Source organism: Acanthaster planci, linkage group LG03 (assembly GCF_054643075.1).
Source record: "Acanthaster planci isolate LZ-2023a linkage group LG03, COTS_SCS, whole genome shotgun sequence".
Taxonomy (NCBI): domain Eukaryota; kingdom Metazoa; phylum Echinodermata; class Asteroidea; order Valvatida; family Acanthasteridae; genus Acanthaster; species Acanthaster planci.
The window spans coordinates 20,222,021-20,247,989 of record NC_141779.1 but is presented as its reverse complement, the minus strand read 5'-3'; the positions used below and the strand labels follow the sequence as shown (position 1 = coordinate 20,247,989).

The 25,969-nt window shown below is 41.6% G+C and overlaps 1 protein-coding gene and 1 long non-coding RNA gene across 5 annotated transcripts in view; one reads left to right on the top strand and one right to left on the bottom strand.

Annotated features, from left to right (window-relative positions):
- Positions 1–23,529, top strand: part of LOC110991056 (uncharacterized) — a 42,869-nt gene extending 19,340 nt beyond the window's left edge. The window contains exons 2-3 of the mRNA XM_022256156.2: positions 19,647–19,755; positions 20,109–23,529. Coding sequence (XP_022111848.1) covers positions 19,647–19,755; positions 20,109–20,212 — 213 coding nt within the window. The 3' untranslated portion in view covers positions 20,213–23,529. The remainder of the gene's footprint in view (positions 1–19,646; positions 19,756–20,108) is intronic.
- The window catches only part of LOC110991058 (uncharacterized), an 82,838-nt gene that overhangs the window by 39,970 nt on the left and 16,899 nt on the right, over positions 1–25,969 (bottom strand). For all 4 annotated transcript variants that reach the window (XR_015424618.1, XR_015424621.1, XR_015424620.1 and 1 more), the window contains one exon: positions 15,326–15,384. This is a non-coding gene — a long non-coding RNA (uncharacterized LOC110991058). The remainder of the gene's footprint in view (positions 1–15,325; positions 15,385–25,969) is intronic.

The window sequence follows — 25,969 nt, the reverse complement described above, 5'->3', positions numbered from 1 at the left end:
AAGTGGTTAAAACACGAACGGGGGAAACCGTTAGGAAAAAACCAATAAATAGTTATCAGGTCAATTAAGAAAGACAAACCGCTGGCGTGATCTCAGGCAACACTTTTCCGCGGGCGTTTAAGGTGTGCAGACTGCCAGATGCAATTAAAGGCGAGAAGAATTCGTCTGCTTTGTTATTCTTCCCAGTTGAAGCAAAGTCCAGCTTGCATCTGGCTAAAAGTGCACTCGACGCGCAAAGAGGGCGTTTCAGAATGATGGAGAATCGTTGAAGATGCCTTGGGCCGTGCCTGTTCATTTTAACGAGCACAAACGGTTAACAGAACGAGCATCAAATACCTGACGCTCAGTTGGCAACGTAAAATTCTTTACCTCTTTTGAATGAAAGTAAAACATGCTACGTTATTCATTGTTAAGCATGAAGTATAAAACCAAGTGATAAACGCACGTAACGAATTACTTTAAGCCGAGCACGTTCATCAGTAAAGAGCGACTCATCTGACGATACTCGGTTTTCAAGCATTTTATGACTATTGTATGACATCTTCCACACCATGAAATGCTCCAGAGTCGGGACAATTTTGTAGCGGTAACGTAACTTGCCCAAGTAGAGCCTGCTGTACCAACGGACTATCCATAAACCCACACCATTACACAGGCCTGTGAGTCCTGTGCACGCATCTCCCTAGGCAAAACTGTTTTCTTTAATTCTGTTTCCAAGGCAAAAGAATTTGTTCTGACCGACCTCCGGGGGGGGGGATGTTGTCACTTCCACACCATCGATCGGAAGTCCGCGGTGTCTCCCTTGGGGGACAGAAAATCTTTGAGGCCAAACACGTGTGTGAGCAGGTGTGGCTTGTCATAATGCGATATTAGCGCGGACGGGTGATAGCCCGTTATGTAGTTTCGAGCCATTTACCCCTTGGATCACGGCTACTTTTCAAAACTACACGTATAGTTAATACACGATAATGGTTTAAAACCCTGCCATTGATTCTGAAAAATACGGGCTGTTATGCAAAGTTATTACAACAGAGGATCGACTGACAATCAACGATGACTAACATAAGTTCCTTTGTAGAACACCTAGGCAAATTTCACAGAAACAACGCAAAGGAATCTGTTCTGCCAAATCCAGTCTCGATTCGTTTCCAATTTTGTTTTGAAATTTTGAGAAAAGGGCTGACTCGACAGTCCTTTTTGTATGTCAAGCATTCTGTGTCAACGAAAACGATCATGGAGAATTAAAACTAAAGTAGAATTTCCGACCTGTTGTCTCTGAACCTGGCACGAATCACGAAGTCTCCGTTTATGCCTCGTACATACGGTCGATGGTGATTACGTTTCTGCGGCAGATCCAAGCTCCCGAGATGGAAAATAAATAAACTGGTAAGTGCAAGACGCAGACGCTGGAAAGCGTTGCCTCGCGTGTTCCCGCTAAGCCGAGCGACTGGTATTAGTTTTGGCGCTAAAAACTCCCTTTTGATCAAATTTGCCATCTCGCCAAAATCGCTTGGGGAAACCTACCCGCGCGCACGTTAATTGCCAACTTAACGGTAGTGGTAAAAATCGCAGGACATTTTCCACGCAGATCTGAGGTGGGAAACAACGAAGGAATGGAATAAATTCCAAGTTTCTGCCGGAGGGCTGTTGGGTTCCATTAACAAGGACTTTAGAGGAAAACCGTTCAATATAGCTTAAGACTAAAAATGAGACGAAGCGAGGGCATTTTTTCCCCTTATTTGTCTAGTGTAAGAAATGTTAACGCTCATAATGATGTAGGTGTATCTTACAGAAAAGTGACATTAAAATTAATTGTAAAGAAGTTTTTCCAACGTCGTAACATGGTGCTCTCAGTCGGCACGAAAACTGTCGAAGGCAACCGACAATGTGCAGTCGGTGGCGAAGGAAATGACGAGTAAATGCAAGCCTAGCGAGCAAACCAGTCAACCCTGAAAAAAAGTCAGAAAAGGACAGGAAACTGACGACGTATGGACTGACGGAGCTGCATCTAAATACAGTTGTCGATATATGAAACCTTATGTGCAGGTCTATAGATGATTGTCAAGAGGAGCATTTTTATTCCATTTATTGCGAATACGCATGGCAACTATGTGCTGAACAGGAGAAAAAGGTGTGGCCACTTTACATGGAGGTGGGCAAGAGAAATAAGACGATCACTGACGTGCGTGTTCGCAAAGAGAACACGTCCCCGCAATTGTTACTACTGTAAAACAACTGTAAAAACTATGGACGGCTGATTTGAAGGACGGTTGATTCGCGGGAAACTGCAGGCTGGCAGGCCAAAGATTAAGTGAACTTTGGTATTCAGACTTTTCTACTCCTTCGACGATTGATTTCTCCCTTTCCCGGCATGTTGCTAATCAAGCAGTCATTGCTTTTTCCTTGCGGATGGTTTTTGTACAAGATGCGAATCGACAAACTTACGCCAACAGGGAGAAAACAGCGGCGACCGCCACAGTTGGCAATTACAGCGACCGCAAGAGAGATCGAGGCAAGCCGCTAAAAGAAAAGAGAGAAAATGCCCTTGCTTGATCTCGACAATAAACTGAATTCTTGCACACTGACGAGGCCTATACTGTACAATACATGCAAAGGAAAAGACAAGGCGAGGTTTCAGAGACTCTCTGGCGTATTTATGGACAATACGACGTTAATTGAATGAAAACAAAATTATTCACAGTACGGAAACGTAATACACAGAAAACATTTTCTTTATATCGAAAATTCATTAAGTCCGAACTAAATAGATTGAATTGCTTTAAATAATGTTCTTGGGAGCTCTCCTTACAGTTTCTTTTCACTGGTATCAAGGCCCTACTCTCGTCTGGTTTCTGTAGGCCTATATTTCGTTGGGTCTGAGCTGATTGGATTTGAAGAAGGGGTTGTAATATTTCGAGTCAATGACGCGACTCAAGTCCGACTCGAGTCACACTTTTTGGCGACTCGACTTGAGTCCTAACGGGTAAATGACTCGACTCACTCCGAGCAAATGACTCGACTTTGGTCTCTCATCAGAAGACCAGACTAGATCGAAAGCTAATAAGAATTGAGTTTAAAAGTGCATCTTTTCTGTGAAAAAAGTTTGGAACGCCAATTTCTATTTTTCATTTCACTTACTGTTATCATTGAGAGTAAGATGTGATGTGACCATGATAACCAAGAAATAAATCTTAAAATTAAAAAGTGGCTTTTCTGTTTTTTATCGCATTGAGCTCACATATTTATGACTCGAATTGGCTCAGAATAAACACTTGAATCCTCAAGACTCGACCTTTTTGCCTGACTCGATTCAACTTGAGTCGCTACTTTACAATGGCTAGACTCGAGTAAAAAACGTGATTCGTTACAACTCTCGTTTGCATTTTCTCCATACAAAGATTAACACAACGTGGGGATCTCTATTTTGCACACTTGCTATTTAGACAATACATTCAAGCTGCACGATTTATATTTATTTTCAGTCTGCTTAGCCAAAGTTTTTGTACAGGCCTACCCTACATGCAGCTGGATCGTCTCTAAACCTGAAATGGATTACCAATATAAAATAATACAGAAAGAGAACGATACATTCACTGTTGATCGACATTCCGAATTATTTTATTAGCCAATTATTACTAGTATTGTCACGTTTGTTGTCATGGAAGACCGATGGTTTAATTTCAGGACAGCCTGGAAACTACCTAGGTTAAGGTTTGATCTGAATCAGGACACAACGGAACTCCTTAGATCTACAAAAAGGCCGTGAAACCAAATACCATCCCTGATGAAACTACAGAATAAAAATCAACGTACCCTGTTGAATTTCTACTGAAGGAATGGACTGTGATCGAGATATACCTTAAAAACTTCATAGCCTCTGGGCGTGAATGAGTTAGTTCGGTATTCCAACAGTGCATGCCCAGAATAAAGCGCGTCCAAGGTCATTCGGACGCACGTGCGAGGTGTGCCCATTCATTGCAGACTCGCGCGTGTACTTTATTCCCGAATGACCTCGCTTTTTTGAAATACCCACCTGGCTAATTGTGCCGTTGCAATGGGTAAGCCGCTGCGTGTCGTCCCCTGAGAGGATTGCCGTCCACCATTTTTGAGAGCTTCTAGATTGTACGATCGCGTGCCCTATTTATTTCTTCCGACACTGCGCCAGTGAATAACGTGGGGCTCCGTTTTTCCATTTCAATTTGTCGTGTGATATGCATCAGTCTCCCATAGTTCTTGCGGGGCACCATCTTTGATGCCAAGCTGGGTCCAAATCGGGTATTTCTGTGGATGTGACCCTCGTTTTTTCCCACTGGTGCGCCGTGGGACATGGTCGTCCCCTTGGCCAACAGTGTTCGTTGCAGTCACAGCCAGACATCACATATGGCGGATCAAAGATGTTCCTTGAACGTATAGAGCTGGTTTCTAGCAGTGCAAGCGATCAGTATAGGCATATCTCCAAAACTCAGGCACTGTTAATGCAATGCGTTTGACAAAGTTCAATACACCCAGGAAGGGTCAAATATGACCCGATAGGGGGTCATATTTCGACCCGAAAAGGGTCAGGCTCAGTGCCACCCAGATTCCGGGTCAATCTGATCCTTGAGATTTAAGAGTGTACAATACACAAAATGAAAGATATCGGGGCTGATACCAAGTGTCCCTTCAAAGATGCCAAGATGCAACAAAAATGTGTAAAAAATATTAGCAGCGGAAAAATACTATTATATTTGTTTCAAGATAGTGACTTTCTTCGGGAACACATCTTCTAGTACACGCCTCGAGCCTATTTGAGAAAGAGCAGTACGATTGTCACGCTGAGGCATAAAACGCTCATACCTTTTTCTCTACACTTACCTCAACCAAATTCATCGTTTCAATGAAATAGCTTATCGATTCCGGAAATATTTTGCAAAGGGTTTGCCCCACATCCTCGCTGCCCAAGGATCTGTGGTAATATATTGCCAGTAAAACATATTTAGCAGAGTGACTGATGTATATCAGTTACCAGCTAGTGTCACAATGTGACTTGAAGGAAAACCTTGTGAAAATTACATGTAACTGCGTGTATTCAGTTGCAAACCCATCGCGGAAATGCATCACTGTTAAAATACGATAATTAGAAGGTGAAGGAACTAAAAAAAAGCGAGAAAACGAAATCATCTTGTCATCATCAGTCTCTGAAAGGTAAACAAAAACCCCGATTACTTTTAGACCCCTATATCTTGGAGAACAATTAGCGACACCATCTGATTCGATAAGCCTAGCAGAAGTTAGATGCATGTTTCTGATTAGGCCTATGTCTTCCAGAGCCATCAGACTTTAAGAATCAGGTGATTATCACCACCCATCCATTAGTCGTGCACGGCTGTCGTGTTGAAGTGTGAGTTGCGGCTGATGCAAAATTGACAGGCCGTGGAATTAAACTGTCATTTTTTGAATTCCAGCTGTAATGTTTTATTGAATTCTTTTGTGTCAAGTACAAAATTCGTCGACGTCTTTCAATATCAACACGTAAGTGTGAGTTCAGCGCACTGAGCGCTCTTTCCAGTTGACCACGGGCAACCTGCAAAAAGTTTCAAAGCTTCGGAAATATTTCGTATGGACTCTGACGCACTGAGTTTGCATGGGCGCAAACAACCATTCACGGCGCGTGGTGCCGCTGGTACAGTAATGAGGCAGGGCGAGAGAGCACATCGGGCAAATTGTTTGCACAATTAACGGAAGGGCGACTGCTCGTTTACTCGAGTACTCGATGTACTGAGTGGATGCTACAGCGGCCTTAAAATTGTAATGGTTAACTTCGTTAGGCCGCCTCAGGGGTGCGCGGGAAGACCTCTCTGTGTGTTTGGCCGCCGACCCAAAACGCCAAGTCAGCCACTCAACGTGCAAGATAATTTAGACGTCCAGTTGTGCGTGAATACGAGATTCTAAGATGCTAGGCAATCAGTCCCTGTAAGGCATTGACCAACACGCTGTACAACCCGCACGCAGATCAAACATTTTGCATGTCGAAAGTTTGCCACGTGGCTTTAAATATAACGCACTGTATTGATCAGTGACGAATGTCTGTGTTTGACATGGGAAGATTTACGTCATAGTATTTACAACAGCCCATGTGTATAATGCTATGTTGTGCCATCTTGAAGCAGTAAATCGATAAAATGCGTGTTTATAATGTCAGGAAATTGTAGTTAGCAAGCAATATTGCTCCAAATCACAATTTCAGTTCTGGCTATTTCATTTTGATTACCAGGAGAATGTGTGTATAAGTGATTTTTGGAAAGGTTGAGTTAGCGAGTTAGCCCAACTCGTTGCTTATAGTAAACAAAGCACTAACCTTCTGTTGTTGATTGTCATGATAGCACGCTTGTATAATCGATTTTAGAAAGGTCGAGTTAGCCCCGCACGTTGCTTCTAATGTACAATTAAAAGGTTTGAGATTTCACTGTTCGTTTGAAATGGCGTCGTACATGACCACAACCTGTTTCTTCCGCTGGTTCTGAAGCCAGGCCGAAATAAGCACTATTGGCTACCGTTACGGCTGCACAACATGCAGCGGCGTATCCGGCTTTTGGTGTCAGAGGGCAAATTAAAAAGTGAATGTGGCATCGGGCTCATTCAACATAATGTCGGGGGAGAAAAAATATATCAAAAGCCTTAGTCACGGTCCCGACATCTTGCTTTTATTTCGTGGTATTGTTTTCATAGGGTTTTGGTGCTAACATTTGAAAAATAATTATACGGATTACTTTCTCACCTATGAAGTCTTCTTTGTAAAAAAAATCCGTCAAGGGGAAAGTTGCTCCCCTCCCCCACTGATAGATATGCCACTGACAGCATAGCGTCCCAATGGAAAAATCTTACGTCGTAACCATGAAACACACAATGAGGATACAGCCCGGCATCCAGGTAGCGGGCTGCCATAGAACTGTGTGAGACTTTGTATGCCATTGGCTTGACCACGTTTAATGTCTTCATTGTACAGTGCACTTGAACATATTATATTGTTAGATCTAACTATTTTACAATCCGCTCCGAGCGGAAAAAAGAATGCGTGTTTTTTTATATTTTTTTTGGTACTTACCGCACAGGAGCGCCATGAGGCGCGCAAGTATATGCGCGTTTGACGCGGAGCACACTCAGTGCACGTAACTTATTTACTCCAGCATAAATAGTCTTTGCGTACACGCAGAACGCGTGCAAGAACCCGCCTGTAACCATGCACCTGTCTTTCTTTTCGCCGATTGGAGGTGCACTTCAGCTCGGGGCGGATTAGATCCAACGTAGAGCGCAAATGATACTACATTAGCAGCGAAATAAAGTTGATCCAACTGACACTTGGATGTTGGACAACTTCATTTCGTTGTTCTTGACTGAGACTTAACCCATATTTGCTTATAAATGTACCTTTTGCCACATTGTAAAGTAGTTACGCACATTCAAGCACAAAATATCTAAGTTCTGCAAGATTTACTTAGTGAGAGATTAACTGTGTATGTGGTTGCAAAAAAATGTACAAAAATGTACAAGTTCAAAAGCAACACTCTCTTTGAAGCCCCGTAAATAATGCACAGGCCGTAGGTCCGAATCTTCTATACTTTTGCCCGCGTTGCTATGAAGATCAGCTCAAAGTATTGTTCAAGTAAACGTTCCTTCCGCGGCATTCTGACCACAAAATGGAAAATTATGATGACGATGTCCCCTACTACTGCAACCAAGGTGCCCTAAATTCATTTACTGGACGACATCAAGCGACACAGGAACTTTTTAAAACGAATAAAAAACCAGCCCTTTTACAAACGTTTTTAAAAGCGCAATACATGTTTTTCCCCGCTAAACGGCATCAAAATCTATCTTTACAACGACATAAAATGATACATTAAATTCTTTGACGATTCAATGAGCCTGTCAATCATCCGTCCTTTGACATCTTCCTCCCAAAAGGCTTGCTCACCCGATGCTACCATTTTAATGGTCAGTTACACTCAATTAATTTCGCGTTGAGCAAGCAGGGAATATTTTCTTGCTGAATTAAATTTCCTTCCACATGATTCGCTCTGACAACCACGGAACGTCGTGAAATTGATTGTTGGGTAGCAAGCGCCGAACACACGTCTTGTTCTCCTTTTTCCCTCTTCCCCCCATCTCTCCACATTCTCTCGGTGTCGTGCACTCGGTCTTAATTCACCGCACTCGAATTCGCGTCTCAGTGGGCACTTTCTAAACCTTGGACGAAATGTAGGAGAGCGGCTATCTCCAGCAATTTTGTTTTCATTTGACTTTCTCGTTTGAGGCCACCAAATCTTCATCCAAACGACAGTTTGTCTGAGAACAGCAATGTTGTTTTTTGATACGCACAGATATTTTGAACTAAATCTGAAAAGGGTTGTGAGTTTCAACGCGCAATACGGTCGATTCACAACAGTGCGCTTCCAAGAGTTTGCAACGCGTTGACCAATCACATTGCGCGAAATTTGTCGACCCTTTCCAAATGCGTATTGGGTCGACAAATTTCGCGCATTGTGATTGGTCAACACGTTGCAAACTCTTGGAGGCGCACTTCTGCGAATCGCTCGTATTAGAAAGTGCTACAAAGTCACGCTATACACTACCATTTACTGGCTGAAGGAGTAATGGTTGTTGCACTTTCTTCAAGCTCGTGAGAAAAGTTTTCACCAAAGGCAAAAAAAGGGAAAGTGCCTTCGTACATTAGTATGGCAAAGTTTTTTGAGTTTGTAAAGTTTCATAGGGCTATATACAGTGAATGATACATGTAGCTGAGAGAAATCCCCTAAATTTAATCCACCTTAGAAAAAGCCAAGACGGTTCGATGTGGATGTTCATAAATTCCAAAAAGCGTGACCCTTTCCCTAAATTTCAAACATCAAACAGCCGTTTGTTACCAGATTTTCCCTTCACCCGACCCCGAAAAAGAGTGATGATGAGATTAGTCTAGCTCAGCCTAAGGCCACAGCGATTCTTCCCCAATATTTCCAGTCGCTGGAATCCATGGGCATAAATATGTTCCTAAGAGCAACAATTTTGGACAAGGTCTAAAACTGCGCTCTTTAGCCCTCGGGATATTTTGGGGACGGGAGGGGGATGGGTGCCCTGGTCGCGAAACTGCTTGTTTACTATATATTAATCCAGGGAAAATGCACTTTTAAAAACCTTGTGACCGGGTTAGACTAACAACGATTATGCGCGGCAACCGTGGAATGGTGCCGTCTCAATGGCGAGCATAGGCCCCTACCATAATACACGACGACAAGTCTGTGAACAGACCACTCCGAAAAAAAATATTACAAAGACACACTATCGAATGAAAGAGTCATTAAAAATGAAAGGAGATAAATTGTCTTGCAATCTAATCTTGGCGAGAAGACAAAGGCTTCAAAATAATCCTTCGCAATATAATAACCTTGGAAGTGCATGTATTTTAAGTAAAATTAACAGTTTGCGTCATTTTGAGGAAATAACTGATTTGTTTGAAAAATCTAAACACGACATCAAATTAAACCAGACAATACCCGTTTCTTCACAGTACGGCTGGTATCACAATAGAACATAACAGAAATTTGATTTGAATCACATCACTCCCTAGATGAACGATATGAAAGCGTCGAAACAAACAAATTCAATCGTTATTTCACATGACGCCGGTAATATTTAGGCAGAAGTCCTTTCTGCGAGGAATTTTTAGAAAGCAATGACGTGCAGACCAGGTTGTTTACAAGCTGTCGGCTTTTTTGTCGGTCTTGTTGCAACACTTTCGTACCTTTGAGTTCTGCTCGAGCGTAAGAGCGACCCAAATCAAGTGTGCTTCGATGCACAGTTGCTAGGGACCGAATTGTCTCAAATCGTAGCAAGCGTCATCTTATTTTTGTGAATTTTTTTTTACTACACGATCACCCTCGATCTTGCAAAAGCCTGAAACCTCTCAACACTAAAATTCATTTGTAATTTGCTACGACAAAAATTATAAGTTAAAAATTAGTTCAAAGAACAAGCGCATCCAATATACAACACCGGGGCCCGCTTTTCTAACTTATTCAGACAGTCTCCAGACGACGGACAGAGCATACTGTCCGAAACGTTGAGTAACTACGGCTCTTTTCAGAACCCCACATACTCAAAAAGAGATGTACCCATGGTGCTACCGCAAACCTATCTAGTTTACTAACTCAGGTCCGTTTCCAATATTTAGTTGAAGAGATTTACAATATCACCATGCAGGATATCTCTTTCACGAGTATGCGTGGTTCTGAAAAGAACCGGATGGTACTCCGTTTTTATTTATTATAATGTTAGAGTTCTGGGGAAATTTAAAACGGTCAAAAAGATAGTTATAATGTTTTCACACCCTCTCTGTGTAGTATTTTAAAGTAAGTGTTGAAAATGTGCGCGTGCATACTTCCAAACCAGTCACGCGGAGAGTATTTTATCTAATTACTTCAACGAGTGGACATGGCCGTGTCGAATCGTTAGCATCGGCCCCATCAATCATAGATAAGTTTCCCCGATATCCGGCTGATTTAGCGTCTAAGACGGGGGACAAACACTCCAGGAAATCGCCCAGTCTCGGAATTAATGTTCAGCGACATCCGCGCCCCCTCCGTGCCGTGGAACTTTGCTCTACGCCAGTTGGGTTATTTGTCATAAAGAAACACTTTCCCGGAACTTAAAAGAGAATTAATTGCGGGAGGGAAACAGGAGGCATTATGTGGTCAAGGTGGTCAAATTTCACGAGACAAACGCAAATTTGTCAGAGGCGGTTGAATGACCACAAAAACACTGGAGTGTGGGATAATTGGAACCCTCAAATTTTGACAACTGGGGGATGCTTTTTCTATTTCAAAACAATGAGACAAATTGCTGTTTTTCACAAATTAAGGGAAGGCTTTAAAGGCATCTATTTCCAGTAACTGAGACTCATTGAAACAGTGTTGTCCCGGCCGTAAAATACGTGAGAGCAAAAGAATTCAATAACATTATCGATAAGAAGGAAAGTGTCCTGGAACATAAGCCTTGTCCCTCAGGCCTTTTACTAATATGTACCGATAGACTGCTGTACTATGACTGAGATATCATACCCACAAAAAGAAGTGCCCGACATTTCTTTTTCTACCTGCATGGCCCAAAATGATTTTTCTTTGAATGAATTCTTAATGTCGGGCTGATAGGTGTATCTTTCTTCCCGCCATATCTACAAAATGAAATGATATGTCTGTTTACAAAGAATGCAGTGTATAGTGGGAACATCTTTTTCCACTCCGTGCCATGTCTGGGTGTGACCACACTGCACAGGGTGTAAGTTTCAAGGCCTAAACTTGCCGTGAGTACGCATACGAAAAAGATCACCTTGCAACCCTGACAAATAAATCAAACCCCGAAAAAGGCTCGCTTTGTGTATTTTGCGACGTATGACACTAAACGTGTCTACTGGACCACAAAATAGCGCGTAAGGTCGGGAACACTGTAGGCCTACCCGAGCTAGCCACGATCGGGTGTCGCGGACAGCTTCACCAGATAAATGCTGAAACACACACCTAAATGGATGGCTACGGTTGCGGGTGGACTAAACCAAACGCAAGGCACAGCATTGGCACATCCAACCACTTCGACATACTGACATGGACTCTGGCATATTCCAATACATGTAAACTGTAATGATCCGAGCAAATACTCAGACACATCATCGGCAATACATATAAATGTAAAGTACATAGTCGTTTTGTGAGCCAGTAGTTTTTGTAATATTTTTTTTCCACTCTGTGTTGTTGTACAGCCAGTCTGTCATCCAAATTGCGATATTGAAGAGGACGCGTGATGACTGTGTGGCACGATATTTATCTCAACTTTCCTTTTAATAAGTACCTGGGTTCTAATTATCGTTTGAGGGGGACGGGGATTTACTGCTCGTTTCGGAGACACCATAAAGTTTTATTGCCTGGAAGGAGGTCTTTCTATTGCGCCACACATGTGTAATAAACTCCTGAGAAATAAAGGAAAGTTAAATGCTATAAAGTTTGACTACTATAACGAAAACGACAACCCTTGGCGCAGTCAAGGCTTTGATGCAGTCAAAGCTTTGGCCTAATCTTCCGTCCGTGCTCCCTTGAAATTTGGAAATCAAGGAAAGTAATAGTACTACAGAACTAAAGGCTACTTGGACTTGTGCCCCCTCCCACTGTAACATTAAGCTTCCCTACTTACCCCTTTAGATTGAGAACATTGGATACGCTGCTGACGATGACCTAAGAGACATGTGATTAAACGTCTTTGGTTGTGAAGAAACCTAAGTCTCCAAGTCTACAATGAAGTTTGGGAATCCGTCCGAATGTCGCCGCTCAGAGACAATTTCCTTTACTTCTAGGGGGTTTATTGCACATGTGCGAAGCACTGCAAAGCTTCCCCTTCCACGGCAACAAAATGGTGCACCCGACCCGACTACCCACCGCTACTTATAAGTAGGGTTTCTACACCAAATTCGCCATGCTATAACCAGGTTGGCATCGTAGGACTACGTTTACATTTAAGAAATACATGGTCTTAAGTTGAATCCAGATCTTAAAAAAAATAAAAAGGCGCAGACTTGCATTTTCCGCTTGGAAAAAAAAATGTTTTAAAAATCCCACTAACCAGGCCTCCAATACGCAACCAAATCGAAATCGAATTAGTTTGTGTAAACGCAGCCAATGTAAACTCGCACAACCGGCCATCTGGAGAGAAGCAGCAGCTAGGGAAATACTCAGTGCGCCTGGACGGCAGTGGGTCTTAGGACGCCAATAGATACCCAGACTCATTCCGGTGGGAAAAGAAATGACCCTCCAATCTGCCTGCAAAAATAACTCTCCACCAACCTACAAGAGCGCGGTGTATCTCGATTGCTTCCAACTGTCCCGGTTCCGCTTACCGGCGTACGGTAAGTTGGAAGATCTCGCAAATAAACTGTACTTTGAACATGACTGAACAACGGTTACCCTTTACGAACATTCCCAGAGAAATTCGCCACAGTTGTGAAAATAAGTTGTCTTCAACTTCTGTCATTTCGCAGTAAGAAATTGTTTTTTTAATTCGCTTATATTCGTCAAATCGGAACCAGCCCAACAGCAAAATTCAAGCAATTTGAATTTTGTCGGTGAAGCTTATTGTTTGTTCTATTCTGATATGAAGACGTTAACACAGGAAAAGAAGCTTGCCTAGCCTTTTTCATATTTCAATGTCTGAGTGGCTGCCGTCAAGTTAGTTTTTAGGCAGACTCAAAGGCAGTGACTCCTTAAGAATATAAGCACTACATTGGTCTTGTCTCATTACATCCTAAAGTATCCGTTTCTGTTTCTTTGCTCTTGTGATAAAGCTGAAAGGTGCATATTTCCTCACAAAATTGGTTCGCACGCCTTTCCCTAGTGTCTCCGTGCACACAACCGGGCAGCTCTGCGCCAGTATCTTTGCATAAATCTAATTTGGCAGGATGCATCGTAATTGATCCGCCCGGCATCATATAACCGTCCCGTGTGATCCCCCGCCCCGAGCCGTCTTTATCCACCTAATGTGTTTTCATCGGAGAACCAAACACCCTGTTGCATTAGCGCAACGCGTCGGAGTTCTCCTCCCGTATCCCGCTGAAATGTCTTCGATTTGGTTCTCTCCCTTTCCCGTTCCTTTACAATCAATATGATGATGATTTCTGGATTTGGGAATCGGGTGATTCTATCTGATTGTTTTTACCCACGGATTTATAGTGTGTGTTTGTCGGACGGACGCCGAAGTGGAGTCATGTGATTCGTTTATGTCTCTGTCTCAAAAAGGGCAGTTTAAAGACCAACTTCAATGTGTCAGCCAAATTACTGATTCGTTTTTTGATTCTGTTATCTGTGTGTAGGTATGTTTGAAGTGAATCCGATGTTAAGAATGAGCTTTTTTACACTGTGGATATTTAAATTGAATTATGGATGAACAAAAGCAAAGGAAAATTATACAGATTTCAGATATTTCAGACTCAATTTCTGGAATAAAATTCAAGCAAGCATTGGCAAAATAATTTCCATCTGCGTAAAAGAAAGACAACGTAGCGTGTACGCGGATAGCACTGGGCTACTTTAATTTAATCAACAACGAAATACCCACATCTTTAACTGGGCCCATGTCACTACCGACGCGCAGAATAGCCTTCGCGTTCCACGTGTGGCGTTTACCACGGTCCAGCTCCTCCAGTAAGCCCCGGCGGCCCCACGGGAGAATCGGGTGCACTCTCCCTCTCTGAACTCCCGATCGTTGACAATATCACAGCCATTAATGTTCTTTTCCGGCCAAACGTGTGTGTTGGGTCACTGCTTCTTATTAAGGTGGTTGAGTTCAGGTACTAAGTCCGCAGGGAACGGGAGTGCCGATTCTAAGATTGAGTCCACGATTTTGTTTTCTGTCTCCTGTTTTCTTCTGTATCTACAAGCAGTCGTTTGCCGCTTGGTGTTTGAAGTAGAATTGTTAACCTGGATTTGTATATTTATGTTGGCGATTCCATGTTGGAGACATTCAAGAAGTCCCCAATGGATTGCCCACTTTTAGCTGTCATGTATTTTAACCTTTGGTGAAGTACAAACTCTAGAGTACGCATGAAGAACACGCGATTGGCACCGCAGAAAGCTGCAGTGAACTCGTCCCAGAAAAGAAAATCTGACGAAAATAGTGAAATTAGGGTCAATGACTCTCAAGAAGTCTGGGGCGTACTTTGGTGACAGGTTGGCGAAAGAGCAATCATCTCTCCTGGCTTCAATTACAAGATACATGAAGGGAAAAAATTCAACAAAACAACTGAAATCTCGCATAATCCGGAATTAATATCCAAAGGTAGGATTGGGCTTGAGAAGTCTTGTCGGTGTAGTAATAAAAAAAGTTCTCGTTTGGGCAGAACTTATCTGACAGATCGGTCATTAACTCCCAGAGGCTTAGACGAGAAGATGGTGTATGAGCAGCGTTAGGTCGGTGCGGGGGGGGGAGTTATCTCACCTAGCGATGACTCCCTTAGCCAATGCGGATGTGTGCTCAAAAGTGGCCGGCTAGGATTGCAGCTCCTGGGACCAATGGAGAACATTGACGGTCGCGGCATAATACGGCCGACTTTGTCCGGCAAATAAAAAAGCCCCGGGTGTGACATGAACAATAGGACCAGACGCTGGTTGGTTCAATGTGTTTCGTCCCTTGGGGAGACAGCCCTGACGCGGAAATACGCTCTACCTCGGCGAAATAGGGTTGATGAATAGTACACTTCTCGACACTTCCGAAGAGGAAAAATGAAATCGAACGCTGTGCGACCCAAACTTACCTTTGGGATCCACAGCCGGGCGACTTTCTGGATCTTTCCCCGTGAGAGGCAATATTGTTCTGCAGGAAATGAGAGAATAAGTCTCGATCTCAATTGGTTTCCTAGGATAAACATCTTGAACGGGAAAATAGTTCTTGGCCAAAATGTTTTAGTGAAAAAATAATATACCAAGGTCCGGCTTGACTGATATACACCACAGGAGAAAAGTCCGGTTTCTGGTCCAATGGTGCAAAATTGTTAATGTGACAGTTTTTTTTCCTTTCAATTATTTTACTTTTCTGCTTTTCTCCCAGCTATGCATGTTGGACATCAGAAAAGGAGCAGATTTGTCCCACAGAAATAGATTTAACACGTACGTGGACAAACTCCCGTGCAATAAATGAAAAGGTCGTTAAACACTCGGGGTGTTAAGATTCAAATTTGCCTGCCACTGTTGACTTCCTATTTTTTCTTTTTATTTCTCTGAACGAAATTCACTCTTTCCTCTCAGGCTGACATCATGATATATCTTTGAAATTGAGAACCACAAATATGCGAAAAATATTTAAACACTCGGTAGCAAAAGCGTTTGAAGTGAGTTTAGCAATAAGACCAGCAATTGAGACTTTTCAGGGTTGAAATGATTCCTTTGCACAATATACTGTGGCACAGTGTATCAACTACACTGCATTGCTCTCGTCGAGTATTTTTGAGTCGGGCCATTTCTTTCTTTCTGGTTTTTTTTTTGTTGTTGTTGAAAAATGACCACACGAATCGTAGCGGCTCTCAACACCTGACCAAGGGCAGGAAGTGAATCTTTAAGCTCCGCTTTGAAAACAAGTTGGAATACGTTGAGATGCATTTATGGTAACTCATCGAATCTGTTGGTGCGGTACTATTTTTTCAGGTGAAGCGAACTCATATGTGATTGGCCCTAACCCAGTTTACCAAGTATAATTTGAGTTGCACATTGGCAAGCATAAACAGGTTCATCGCAATGTTAACCAGGGGTACACTGGAACTTTATTCCATACGGACATACTGAATGAGAATGAACAGCAGATTTACACCAGAACACATCGTACAAATAGTACATCACTTATTATAAATCAATTCTTTTTTTCCCTAGTTGACAGTGACCAAGTCTGAACATTGACAGATTAGAGTCAGCTTTAGTCGAACCTCTGAGGAGGCCATGTGGTTTTCGTTGGGTATCCTATACTAACTCCGAAGTGATACAATACAGTAACCGTCACAGGAATACCATATTCAACTTAAGGTTTTCGTTGCTCAAGCTTCCTTTTCACGCGACCCAGGATTTGTTCCAGTTTCGACTATGACACTGACGACTAGTTCACGTGGCCCTTTGGGAACAGTAAGGCTAGAGGCTATAGAGGAGAACCCCCCCCCGTCCCATGTCATTTACGTGGTTGCATTTTAAGTTGCTGAGCCATTGGACTGTGCGACAAGCTAAGTGTGAGTTCGGTACGTCTTCCACAATTGCCCTATAGGCTCTCCGTTGTGACCATCCATATTAATCCGGAAATCAAACTGAATTTCACCTTCTGTTTTATTGTTCCCATCTTAAAGTAATGCTAAATACCTTCCAGTAAAAATGTCAAAATAACTTTTTCCTGCTGCTTTCAATACCTTACGCTGATATCGTCCAGCTTAGGGGGCTTCAAGATTTTTGTGTTATAGTTCATTAATATTCAAAACACGGCAGACGCTCTTCTATCTAGATCGCATATTTTGCACAAGCTCGGAGGCTTCGTTCGCTTGTAGTCAGGTTCTCGCGTCAGAATACTCAGGCATGCTTAAAAGTGCGAGGAAAATTGTGCAGTGAAAGTCCTTCGATAATAGTCACCGAACTTAGAACGGGAACACAGCTGCTGCTTTATCAAAGACTAAATGTTACCAGTGTCAACAGCTTGCAAAACATATTATTACCAAAAATTGGACATTTCAACTTGATTACACCTTAAAACATAATACTTCTACTTTAACCACAGCTGCAAACGTAACAATTAACCAAGGCAATAAACCGAGGTCATCAACGCTGTTAACATTATTAGAATTTGCAATGAGACGCAAAGGGGAATATTTACCCCTTGAATTTTGTCGTGGAGCGAAAGGCACTTTTTCACGTTGCCATGGTGACTGATTCTACACCTGGCAAGCATTGTTGTTCACTGCCATCCAATTTCACCGCTCACCGATCACTTTGTTGTGGATGCGGTCAGCGAAAATGCGTGCAGAAAGTCAGCAAAATTGCGGGACAGAAAGTCCTATTGCGTCCAAAGATTTCTACTTGGTTATGCATAAGCTGACTACCTATAACCAAGCCGATGCTGATAACTTAGCACAGGAAATCGTTCCGCTATAATATCTCTCCCTGAAGACCAGTTTCCTTCAACACCTGTTCTGCTCAACAACTGGACGATTAACAGCCAGGCGAAACAAAACAGATACCCACTTTGACCGACTTCGGTGTTTTTCCCCGCCTGATGATGATGGTCAGTGTCAGCTAACTTTTGTCTTTCGGGAGATAACATTCAGCTATTTGATCACATGAATACCTGCAGCCCTGGATGCGCCGGACAACAATGAAATCATATCATACACTTCACTTAAAGAAGAAAACGGCGACAGGTTTTCAGCTTCTTATATTCATATTGAAAGGAGGTACCAAGGAGCGCCGTGGTATCAGCTTAAAGAAACACAATAAAAACGTGGAGTAATACCAGCGAATTAGCGGAGGCTGTCATCCTGCTGATTCGGAACAGCGCTTGTTCCCACGTGCTTGTAAGATATTGTTTCTCACTAAAGCCAAACCATTATGGGCAAAAACAATTATCCGGCGGAAGCGCCGAAAGGGCTCGTTAAGGCGTTAAAGACTGCATTCCTGTGAAGTCAGACGAGTACAGCAATTGCTCGACAACAATCCAATGCCGATCCTTTACACACCTGACTCAAAGACGCCATTAATTATGTCACACTGACACAATGCACAATCATCTTGTTCAAGATGTGTGATTATGCATGATTCACTGAAACATTCTTTGCCATTTTGAGGTATTGTTGGTGTCATTTATTATATTTTTGAAATCTTATTTTGTTCCAATCATGCAGTTGTGGTTCGTCCGTCGGTGGAATTGGTTAATAAACAAATATTAAACACTTGTACCTGGATAGTCTGTGAATCTTTTATTTCTGAGAAATAACTATAAGAATTACAAAAAAATATTTCGAAAAATACTTTTTGTTTCTTTTAAACCAAATAAGAAAAACACAATAATTTAAGAAGATAGTACTCAATACTTTGAATCGAGAGGAATGTGCCTGCTTGGAAGCTGTCACTCGTTCTCAGTGTTAACAATCTCATTAACAACTTCATTTAATGTGTCGCAAGCAGCTATCTATCAATCACTACAGACAATTACTTAACCACGGTGCAAGGGACCCCTCCAAGGAGCGGCAATACCTCTCTTGATCAAAATGAACAATTTGGTTAAGTGGTAGCGGCAACCCAAATGGTTAAGATAATGAAAATCATGACCCGGTGAGAGTGTTGGAGATTACGCCTACCAAGATGGTGGGTTTAGTGGATTCCATTGGCACGTACGAAAGGAGACGACAGCTCCTTCATTTTACGGAACATGATTGGTTAGCTAATGGACTTGGCGGGAAGATAATGAACGTTGCATGGGTATGGTACAAGCGACAGGAAGTGTCTTTACTGGCGTGCGCCGCAGCGTGGCTCATCATGCCGTCAGAATAATTTTCTGATTCTGTTGTCAAGCTCTTTATTGGAAGGGGTCTCAGAAGGTTGTTGAATGATTCATGAATTCCCCTGTAGAATTAGGATCAAGGATAGGAAACGTCGCAGAGGAAGTATTTCAAACCCCAGCCACGCAGGAAAATTACCAAGGAGCTTCCTACCAGTGAAGGGCGTACAACCCCCTGAAGTTTCTAAAGTAATGGGGTTAAAGCAACGTATACATATAGGTTTCCAAGCGCTCTATGAATTGAACCGTTTATTACGTCATAAGATAAATTAATAAGATAATTAAGATAATTCTGTGGAGCAATTTGAGATCAGTGAAATCTTTTCTCAACACTCACGGTAGAGGCAATTGTAATAAACTGTCCTGCGCAAGAACACAAGCACTATAGTGCTGAAGGGAATGCGAGCATCATCGCATGAGGGTCGAAAACCTGAGCCAATGTATCACGACGCCCTCCATCAAAGTCAACATTAAACCTAAAGCCACCGACCAATTTTAATGTAAACTTCTGATTCCACCACAAAGATGTCTCAATTTCCCCCTTTCACCCACAGATATTGAACAGATTAGAACAGAGACTCTTTGGCAGTGACCTTTCAGAAGCCGAATCGTGGGGAGACAACCAGGGACAGCAATTAGAACTGGAACGGTACAGGCCTGCAGGTTAGTCTTTCATTCAGTCCTGCTGATCGTACAAACTCCCGTATCATTATGCACCCTTCAAAAACAAGCACTGTTTCCTTGAGTGAACAATGGAAGTTCATTAACGTTTGGAGTTTTCTGTAAGGTTAGCAATTTGAGACCTGTTCATTTTCAAGGTTTTCTGCCCTCCTTTCCACAAAATGATTTTCCATACATCTCTCCATGCATTTTGTTTATTATTTGTCGTACCTAAACTTATTCGAATAAAAGAGAGCACAACTTCAAACCGGGGATCATTTCAGCTTTAATCTAACCACATTTCAAAATCTTGTTTCCACTTTGTCCATCAATCGGTTTTGCCCTCATCCACGAAGACGAGGAAGATGGGTTTATTGATGCCAAGGAAGTGCCTGATGACACTCCCCTGACCAAGAGGAAATGCCTCGGCCGATTTCAGCCCTACGCATTAAACTGCTAAGAATGAGCTTCGGAGGACCGGTTTTTCAAAATTTTGGTGACGGCAATATCATCATCATAGCTGATTTCTACTCGCTTTAAATTATACGAAAATGAGTTTTCGTTCGATTTTCACATCCTATCAAAACAGCAACGCTGGAAAATTTATATTTAAATCTGGTTGGCTGGGAAACCAATACTTTAAAATACTAAATATTTTAAATGTAAGTCAAAGTTGAACTATCCTCAGCTGAAGCGAGGTACGCCAAAAGGAAACATTTTCCATATCCAAGTTAAGTTCAGCCGGTGTGCTGGCCAAATAACAAAATGAAGTGTTCTGATTAACAAGGGAAAATGTCTGGCCAAATTATTCGTTGATTGGTATGTGGTTAATCCCTTGGTCGGTGTACATAACTGGCGTTGCCTCGGTGCGCTGAATGGCGACAAGGGATACATGTATTTATGCATTTATGCGCCAACTGTACTGTCCAGATTTAGTTTTATAAAAAAGATATAAAGTTTTATTGCCAAAGTTAGTAAAAGTCATATTTATGATCCTCAACTGCATTATCATACGTTAGTTTGTATTTATTAGGCTGCCAATAAATCAAAAGAAATGCACGACACATCGAGACTCTGCTGTTGAAATTAACACAAAAACGCAGATAATGGATTTTTTGTTTCCAAATACACCAAAGACTTTGTTGTGGTAACTAAATGACTTTGCACCTGACGGGCCTAGTGTAACCTGTGATGCAATGAATTAGTTGGACCTATTGTTACAACGTACCTGTCGATTTATGACAACTGATAGACGAAGTATGAGGCATGTCTTTCACAACCCACAGAACAAACAATTGATGTAAAAGTAACTATTATTGCGGTACAACCTAAACCATTACGTCTACTTAAGGAGATTCGCAACCTATCTGACCGACCGACAGATCGTGCGTAGTTTACTAGCTTATAGACTGCTTTAAACAGTTGTAACCAAATACTGACGATAGGATTATCACTTGTGTTAGCTCCAATGTTCAACGCTTAGTTTCACTTTAGCTGGCTAGCAAACACGGTAAACTAGAATCGCAATGTGTATGGATCCAGATAATGAAAGAGTTGCTATACTAATTCAAACAATTCAAACAAAGATGACGGCATAGTTTATACCCACTTGAAATAATGAAATCCATTGTCAAACCGTTCTTGATCTTAAAGGAGCAAATTTCAATGTATGAATTTCACAAGGCCCCTTTAATTTTCCATTTCAGAGTTTCAATGAAGATCACTGTATAGGTCTAGTGTATTGTCAATTTTTGGGAAAAGCACATATATGTAGCTTAACCGGGTAGCAGAGTGATTTTCGACCTCTCTAGGGCACCTCATTGACCCAAGTGACTCGACGTTCATCCATCTTTTTTGTAGGCAAAGGCCGCTGCGCCAAGCGCAGTATTTACCTAGTACACGTAGGCCGACCTTCACAGTGCAGAATAAATGTTTAAAAGTGTAGGAAACGGGATGTCAGAACCTAACGCTGTACTGACACAAGTGGTAACCATCATGCTACTTTTATGTAGAATTCACGGTTATTTCACGCGAAACTTAGCCCCACTGTCAAGTATACAACATACATTGTACGATTGCTAACTAAATGCTTACCTACAGTAATGGTGGCTAATATCGGGAAACTGGGTGGTCATGTGGTACTTTGATATCTGTTGTTTGGCCCTATATGTTAGTAAGAACCTTCTTGAAAATGATTTGAAGATTTAATACTTAGTAGTAAGGTAAGAAATATCCTTCTGTTATCATTATAGCCTATACAAGGGGAAATTTAAGAGATAAGCCCACGCCCATTCTATAATTTAACTTTACCACTTATAGTCTTAAAAGTAATGGTTTTTAATTTGAATTGTAGTTAAAAATTGACAGCAATCTGCCTTGAGCTAGGCTGAAAAGAGCCATTTTTGTGGGAAGTGTTCATTTTGTTGGTACTCTTCCGCCCGTAACTCGTGCATTCAATAGTAGGTTGTGAACCAGCGACGTGCAGTTCCCACCCCATTTATAGTCTTTAAATGGAGGTCGATTTTCAACCAAAGGAGTTTCCGTTGCTAGGAAAAGTGCATCCTGTCTTGGTCCCACTCAGGGCAGATTATTTCACTTTAAGCACCACGCAAGCAGGCTTGCTTGAGCCCGAAAGTAGTCACTCGAGTTTGTTACAACCCGCACCATAAGTTAAGAATGCTGTTCGAGTTGTAAAATAGTGTACTCAGAGTGAAATCTTGTCCATATATTCAGTACACAAAATAAAAAGATGTAAGTTTTCGTTTGTACGTTGTGACGTGCAAAGTTTCATGAACTGGTTCTGCATAATACAATTATACATATTTCTTGTAATAAATTTTTGGATGAACAAATGATAAAGAACGAAAGTAGAGCTTTCTCCTATTAGATGGAATACGTGGTAACTCCAGAAGTCTATTTCAATACGGGCAATTTACAACAGTAAGCCACCAAGAGTTTGCAACGCGCTGATCAATCACAATGCCCGTTTGGAAAGGCTCGGCTCGGATTTCGCACACTGTGATTGGTCAACGCGTTGCAACTCTTGGTGAAAGAAAGAAACTCTAAAAATGCAATATCTGCTACACACGAGGCGAAAACTATTCTTGGCATTGATGGACATATATACTTACCTTCATCTTGGTTCAGATGACGTTTGGCTCGAATATTTGAATCAACAGATTTGAATAAACCTGAATAGAAAGGTTTTAATAAGTTCAATGAAATGTTCACACGACCCACTGATACATTCTTTAAAATTTAAAAGGATAAACTGAAGATCATCCAAGAACTGGAACAGAAAATATCTTCGCGCCTGAAACTTTGCACATCTCAGACGACGCTTTGAGTCAACTAACAGTGGACGATAAATATGCAGTAGGGTAATAGAGAAAGATTTCAGTGAAATGCTTTGCAGTGATGCTCTAGAGAAATTGTCTAGCTTTGACTGTTGGACAGAATCACTAATTTCTTGTTTTGAAAACAAGACTTATCTGCTCCTGTTTTTTTAGTTTATTCTCAACTTCGTGTTACTGTTAGACCTGATTGCAAATTGTTGATTTGTTTGCTAGTGACAGGTTATTGAATTCATTTTTAGATTCTTTCATGAAGTAAAACATTGATCTCTGTGCATTCTGAATTCATGTTGCGCATGTAGAGAGCAGTGGACACATTCCTAACATGTTCGCCATGGTAGTTTTGAGTTATCCAAAATGATTTGGCTTCAAATGTATTTGAACTAATATCTAAATAAAATGCTGATTTAAATTTCTTGGGAAATTTTGCGTAGTTTGTGCCATTATTTTGTTTTGCGATCAAGGTATTTGATTTTCTCATGGAAGCTCGCTATGATGTTTCACTTGACAGATGGTTTAGGATATCGGGCAATTTATTCCATTTCGGTATCTGTTGCTTTAATACGGGGAAGAATTCTGCCAAGCCTGGGGAAGAAATTTTAAAGGGACAGTCGATATTCTGACCAACAATTGGGCAAAGCTGCATTTCTACTCAACACCAACAGCCCTGTCACAGACTTTACTACGGTGCTCTTATCAGACTAAGTAAGGTTACGTGATAGTTCTGTCGTGTAGAGATATTCCACTTGTCAGGCCGCTTCATAATACTCTCAGCGTCATATCACGTGATGTTTGTGACATCATGTCACTTCATGATACGCTGTCACAAGATTCCACATCGTCATAAAAACAGGGCTCCCTACAACAGAAGCGCCGACCAAAGACTTTCGTCTAAATAATACCGTTAGAAATAATTTGGCAAGACCAGAAAAGAAAGTCAATTCGAGCCACATTGAAATTCAGATCTACATCAACAATGCTGAATAAGTTTGGTTTGTTTTACACAACCTCTGAAGAACGAGGAAAACATCACATAACACAAGACGGGCATCTTTTCCTCCACTCTGTGGCACTTATGTCAGTCACAGAAAAAAAAACCTAGATCGGTTCCTCAGCTCCACGGGTAAATGTTGATCAAATTAAGGACCCGGGTCCAAGCTGGGATTTGATCGCTGCGAGCAAAACCCACACAGTCGGGATCGATTTGGCGGTCGGCAGAGGTACTACAACTCCTGTCTCTTCCTGAGAAAAGACAGTGTTGAATGAGCCAAGAAAAGGTGTGGGTTATGCTTTCGTTTGAGAAATATATTTCAGGCATGAATCCAGAGGGGTGGGAGTCATCCCCCCACACACCAAAAAAGAAACAACTAAAAACAAGCAATCAAATAAATAATAAATACACAGTTGAATAATCATAAATGAACAATAAATCAATAAGCCAATAACATACATGAAATGAGAATTATTGTTATCATTATGACATCATATGTTATTATGTGTGCATCAGTATTAATGGGCTGCGCATAACCAATGTATTCACCTGTCCTCTACAATCAACATAGAAAACAATCTGACGGGCCTGACCCCCACCAAGCAATTCCTGGATTCGCCTCTGAATTCTATTGTAGTAAGAAGGTGGCCGATAACGCCACATTAAGCAAAGACCCAATCGCTAAAAAAGGAAAGAAATAGTAGTCCCTATAAAATGCCCCTACCGTGAGTATGGGAAGAAAGCCTATATGCACGCATCACTTGAAGGCAAAACCAGGCGGCGTGTGCCACGGGACTCGCAGTATCCCACGGAAGAAAAACACGACTGATTGCATATCGCGTCGCTGTCTCAACAGGCCGGGTTCCACAACTGTGATTTTTACCCGGGGTTACAAAAACCTGTGCTTTTGCCCTTTACATCAAATTTTCTTTCGAGAAAAAGAACACAGGAATAGTTTTTTCTACAGTGTAAAAAACATAAGAGGAACAAAGATTGCCATAGGGTTGAGAAATACATGTACTTTAAAGGTAAAGCAAAGCAATACTGCATTTTAGAAATTACTACGCTTTTCTTTCCAGAAGCGTCAATTGTTTTGATTATTCATATAATCCTTCCGCCGCGATGAAAAAATGTAGTTCAACACTACGGGCACATCTTGGAAAGCTGGCTTTTTTCAAGATGAATTTTTGCGTTGGGGAGATGTTAATTTTCAAGATGTCTGCACTAGTAAGCAGGAGGTCGTTGGTTCGAGTCCCACCCGAGTAAGCTTGTGACTTTTTTCGCAAGCTCTTGAACAAGCGCTGAGCATACAGTGTTTATTAATATATACGTTGGGTAAGGGCAAAACCCGTTATATAAAGCTGGCTTTGTTGCTGGCCTAAAACCTATGATCAGATATATACTTAAATAAAAATGACTGTTTTGTTTGTATGTTTTGGTTCGTTTTCCAAATACACACTTGTAGAATTCCATTCGCTAAATTTTCATTAACTTTGGTCTCCCGCTCAAGTATTTTATGTCAATTTTCTAAATATTACCTGACACATCAAGGTGGCAAATAACAATGCATGTATTCTGTGTACTTGTTACAGGATGGCAGCCAGTTCTTGATGTAATTATACACGGTCTTGATTGCGAAGGAAAAAAAGTACATTTGTTTCATTTGACACTTTTATAATTTTGAGGTCTGACGCTATAGTTGCCCAGAGTCCAGAGTGAACATGAGCAAGACCGCTCCTCCGTCATTTAATACGACGAGATTTTGTTGGAACACATCCTAGTCCGTAGCTTGCCATTACTTGCAATCTGCGTTTTGGTAAGTACCATTTCCATGCTTGGTAGAATTGCGCGCACAGAAGTGTATCGAAACTGG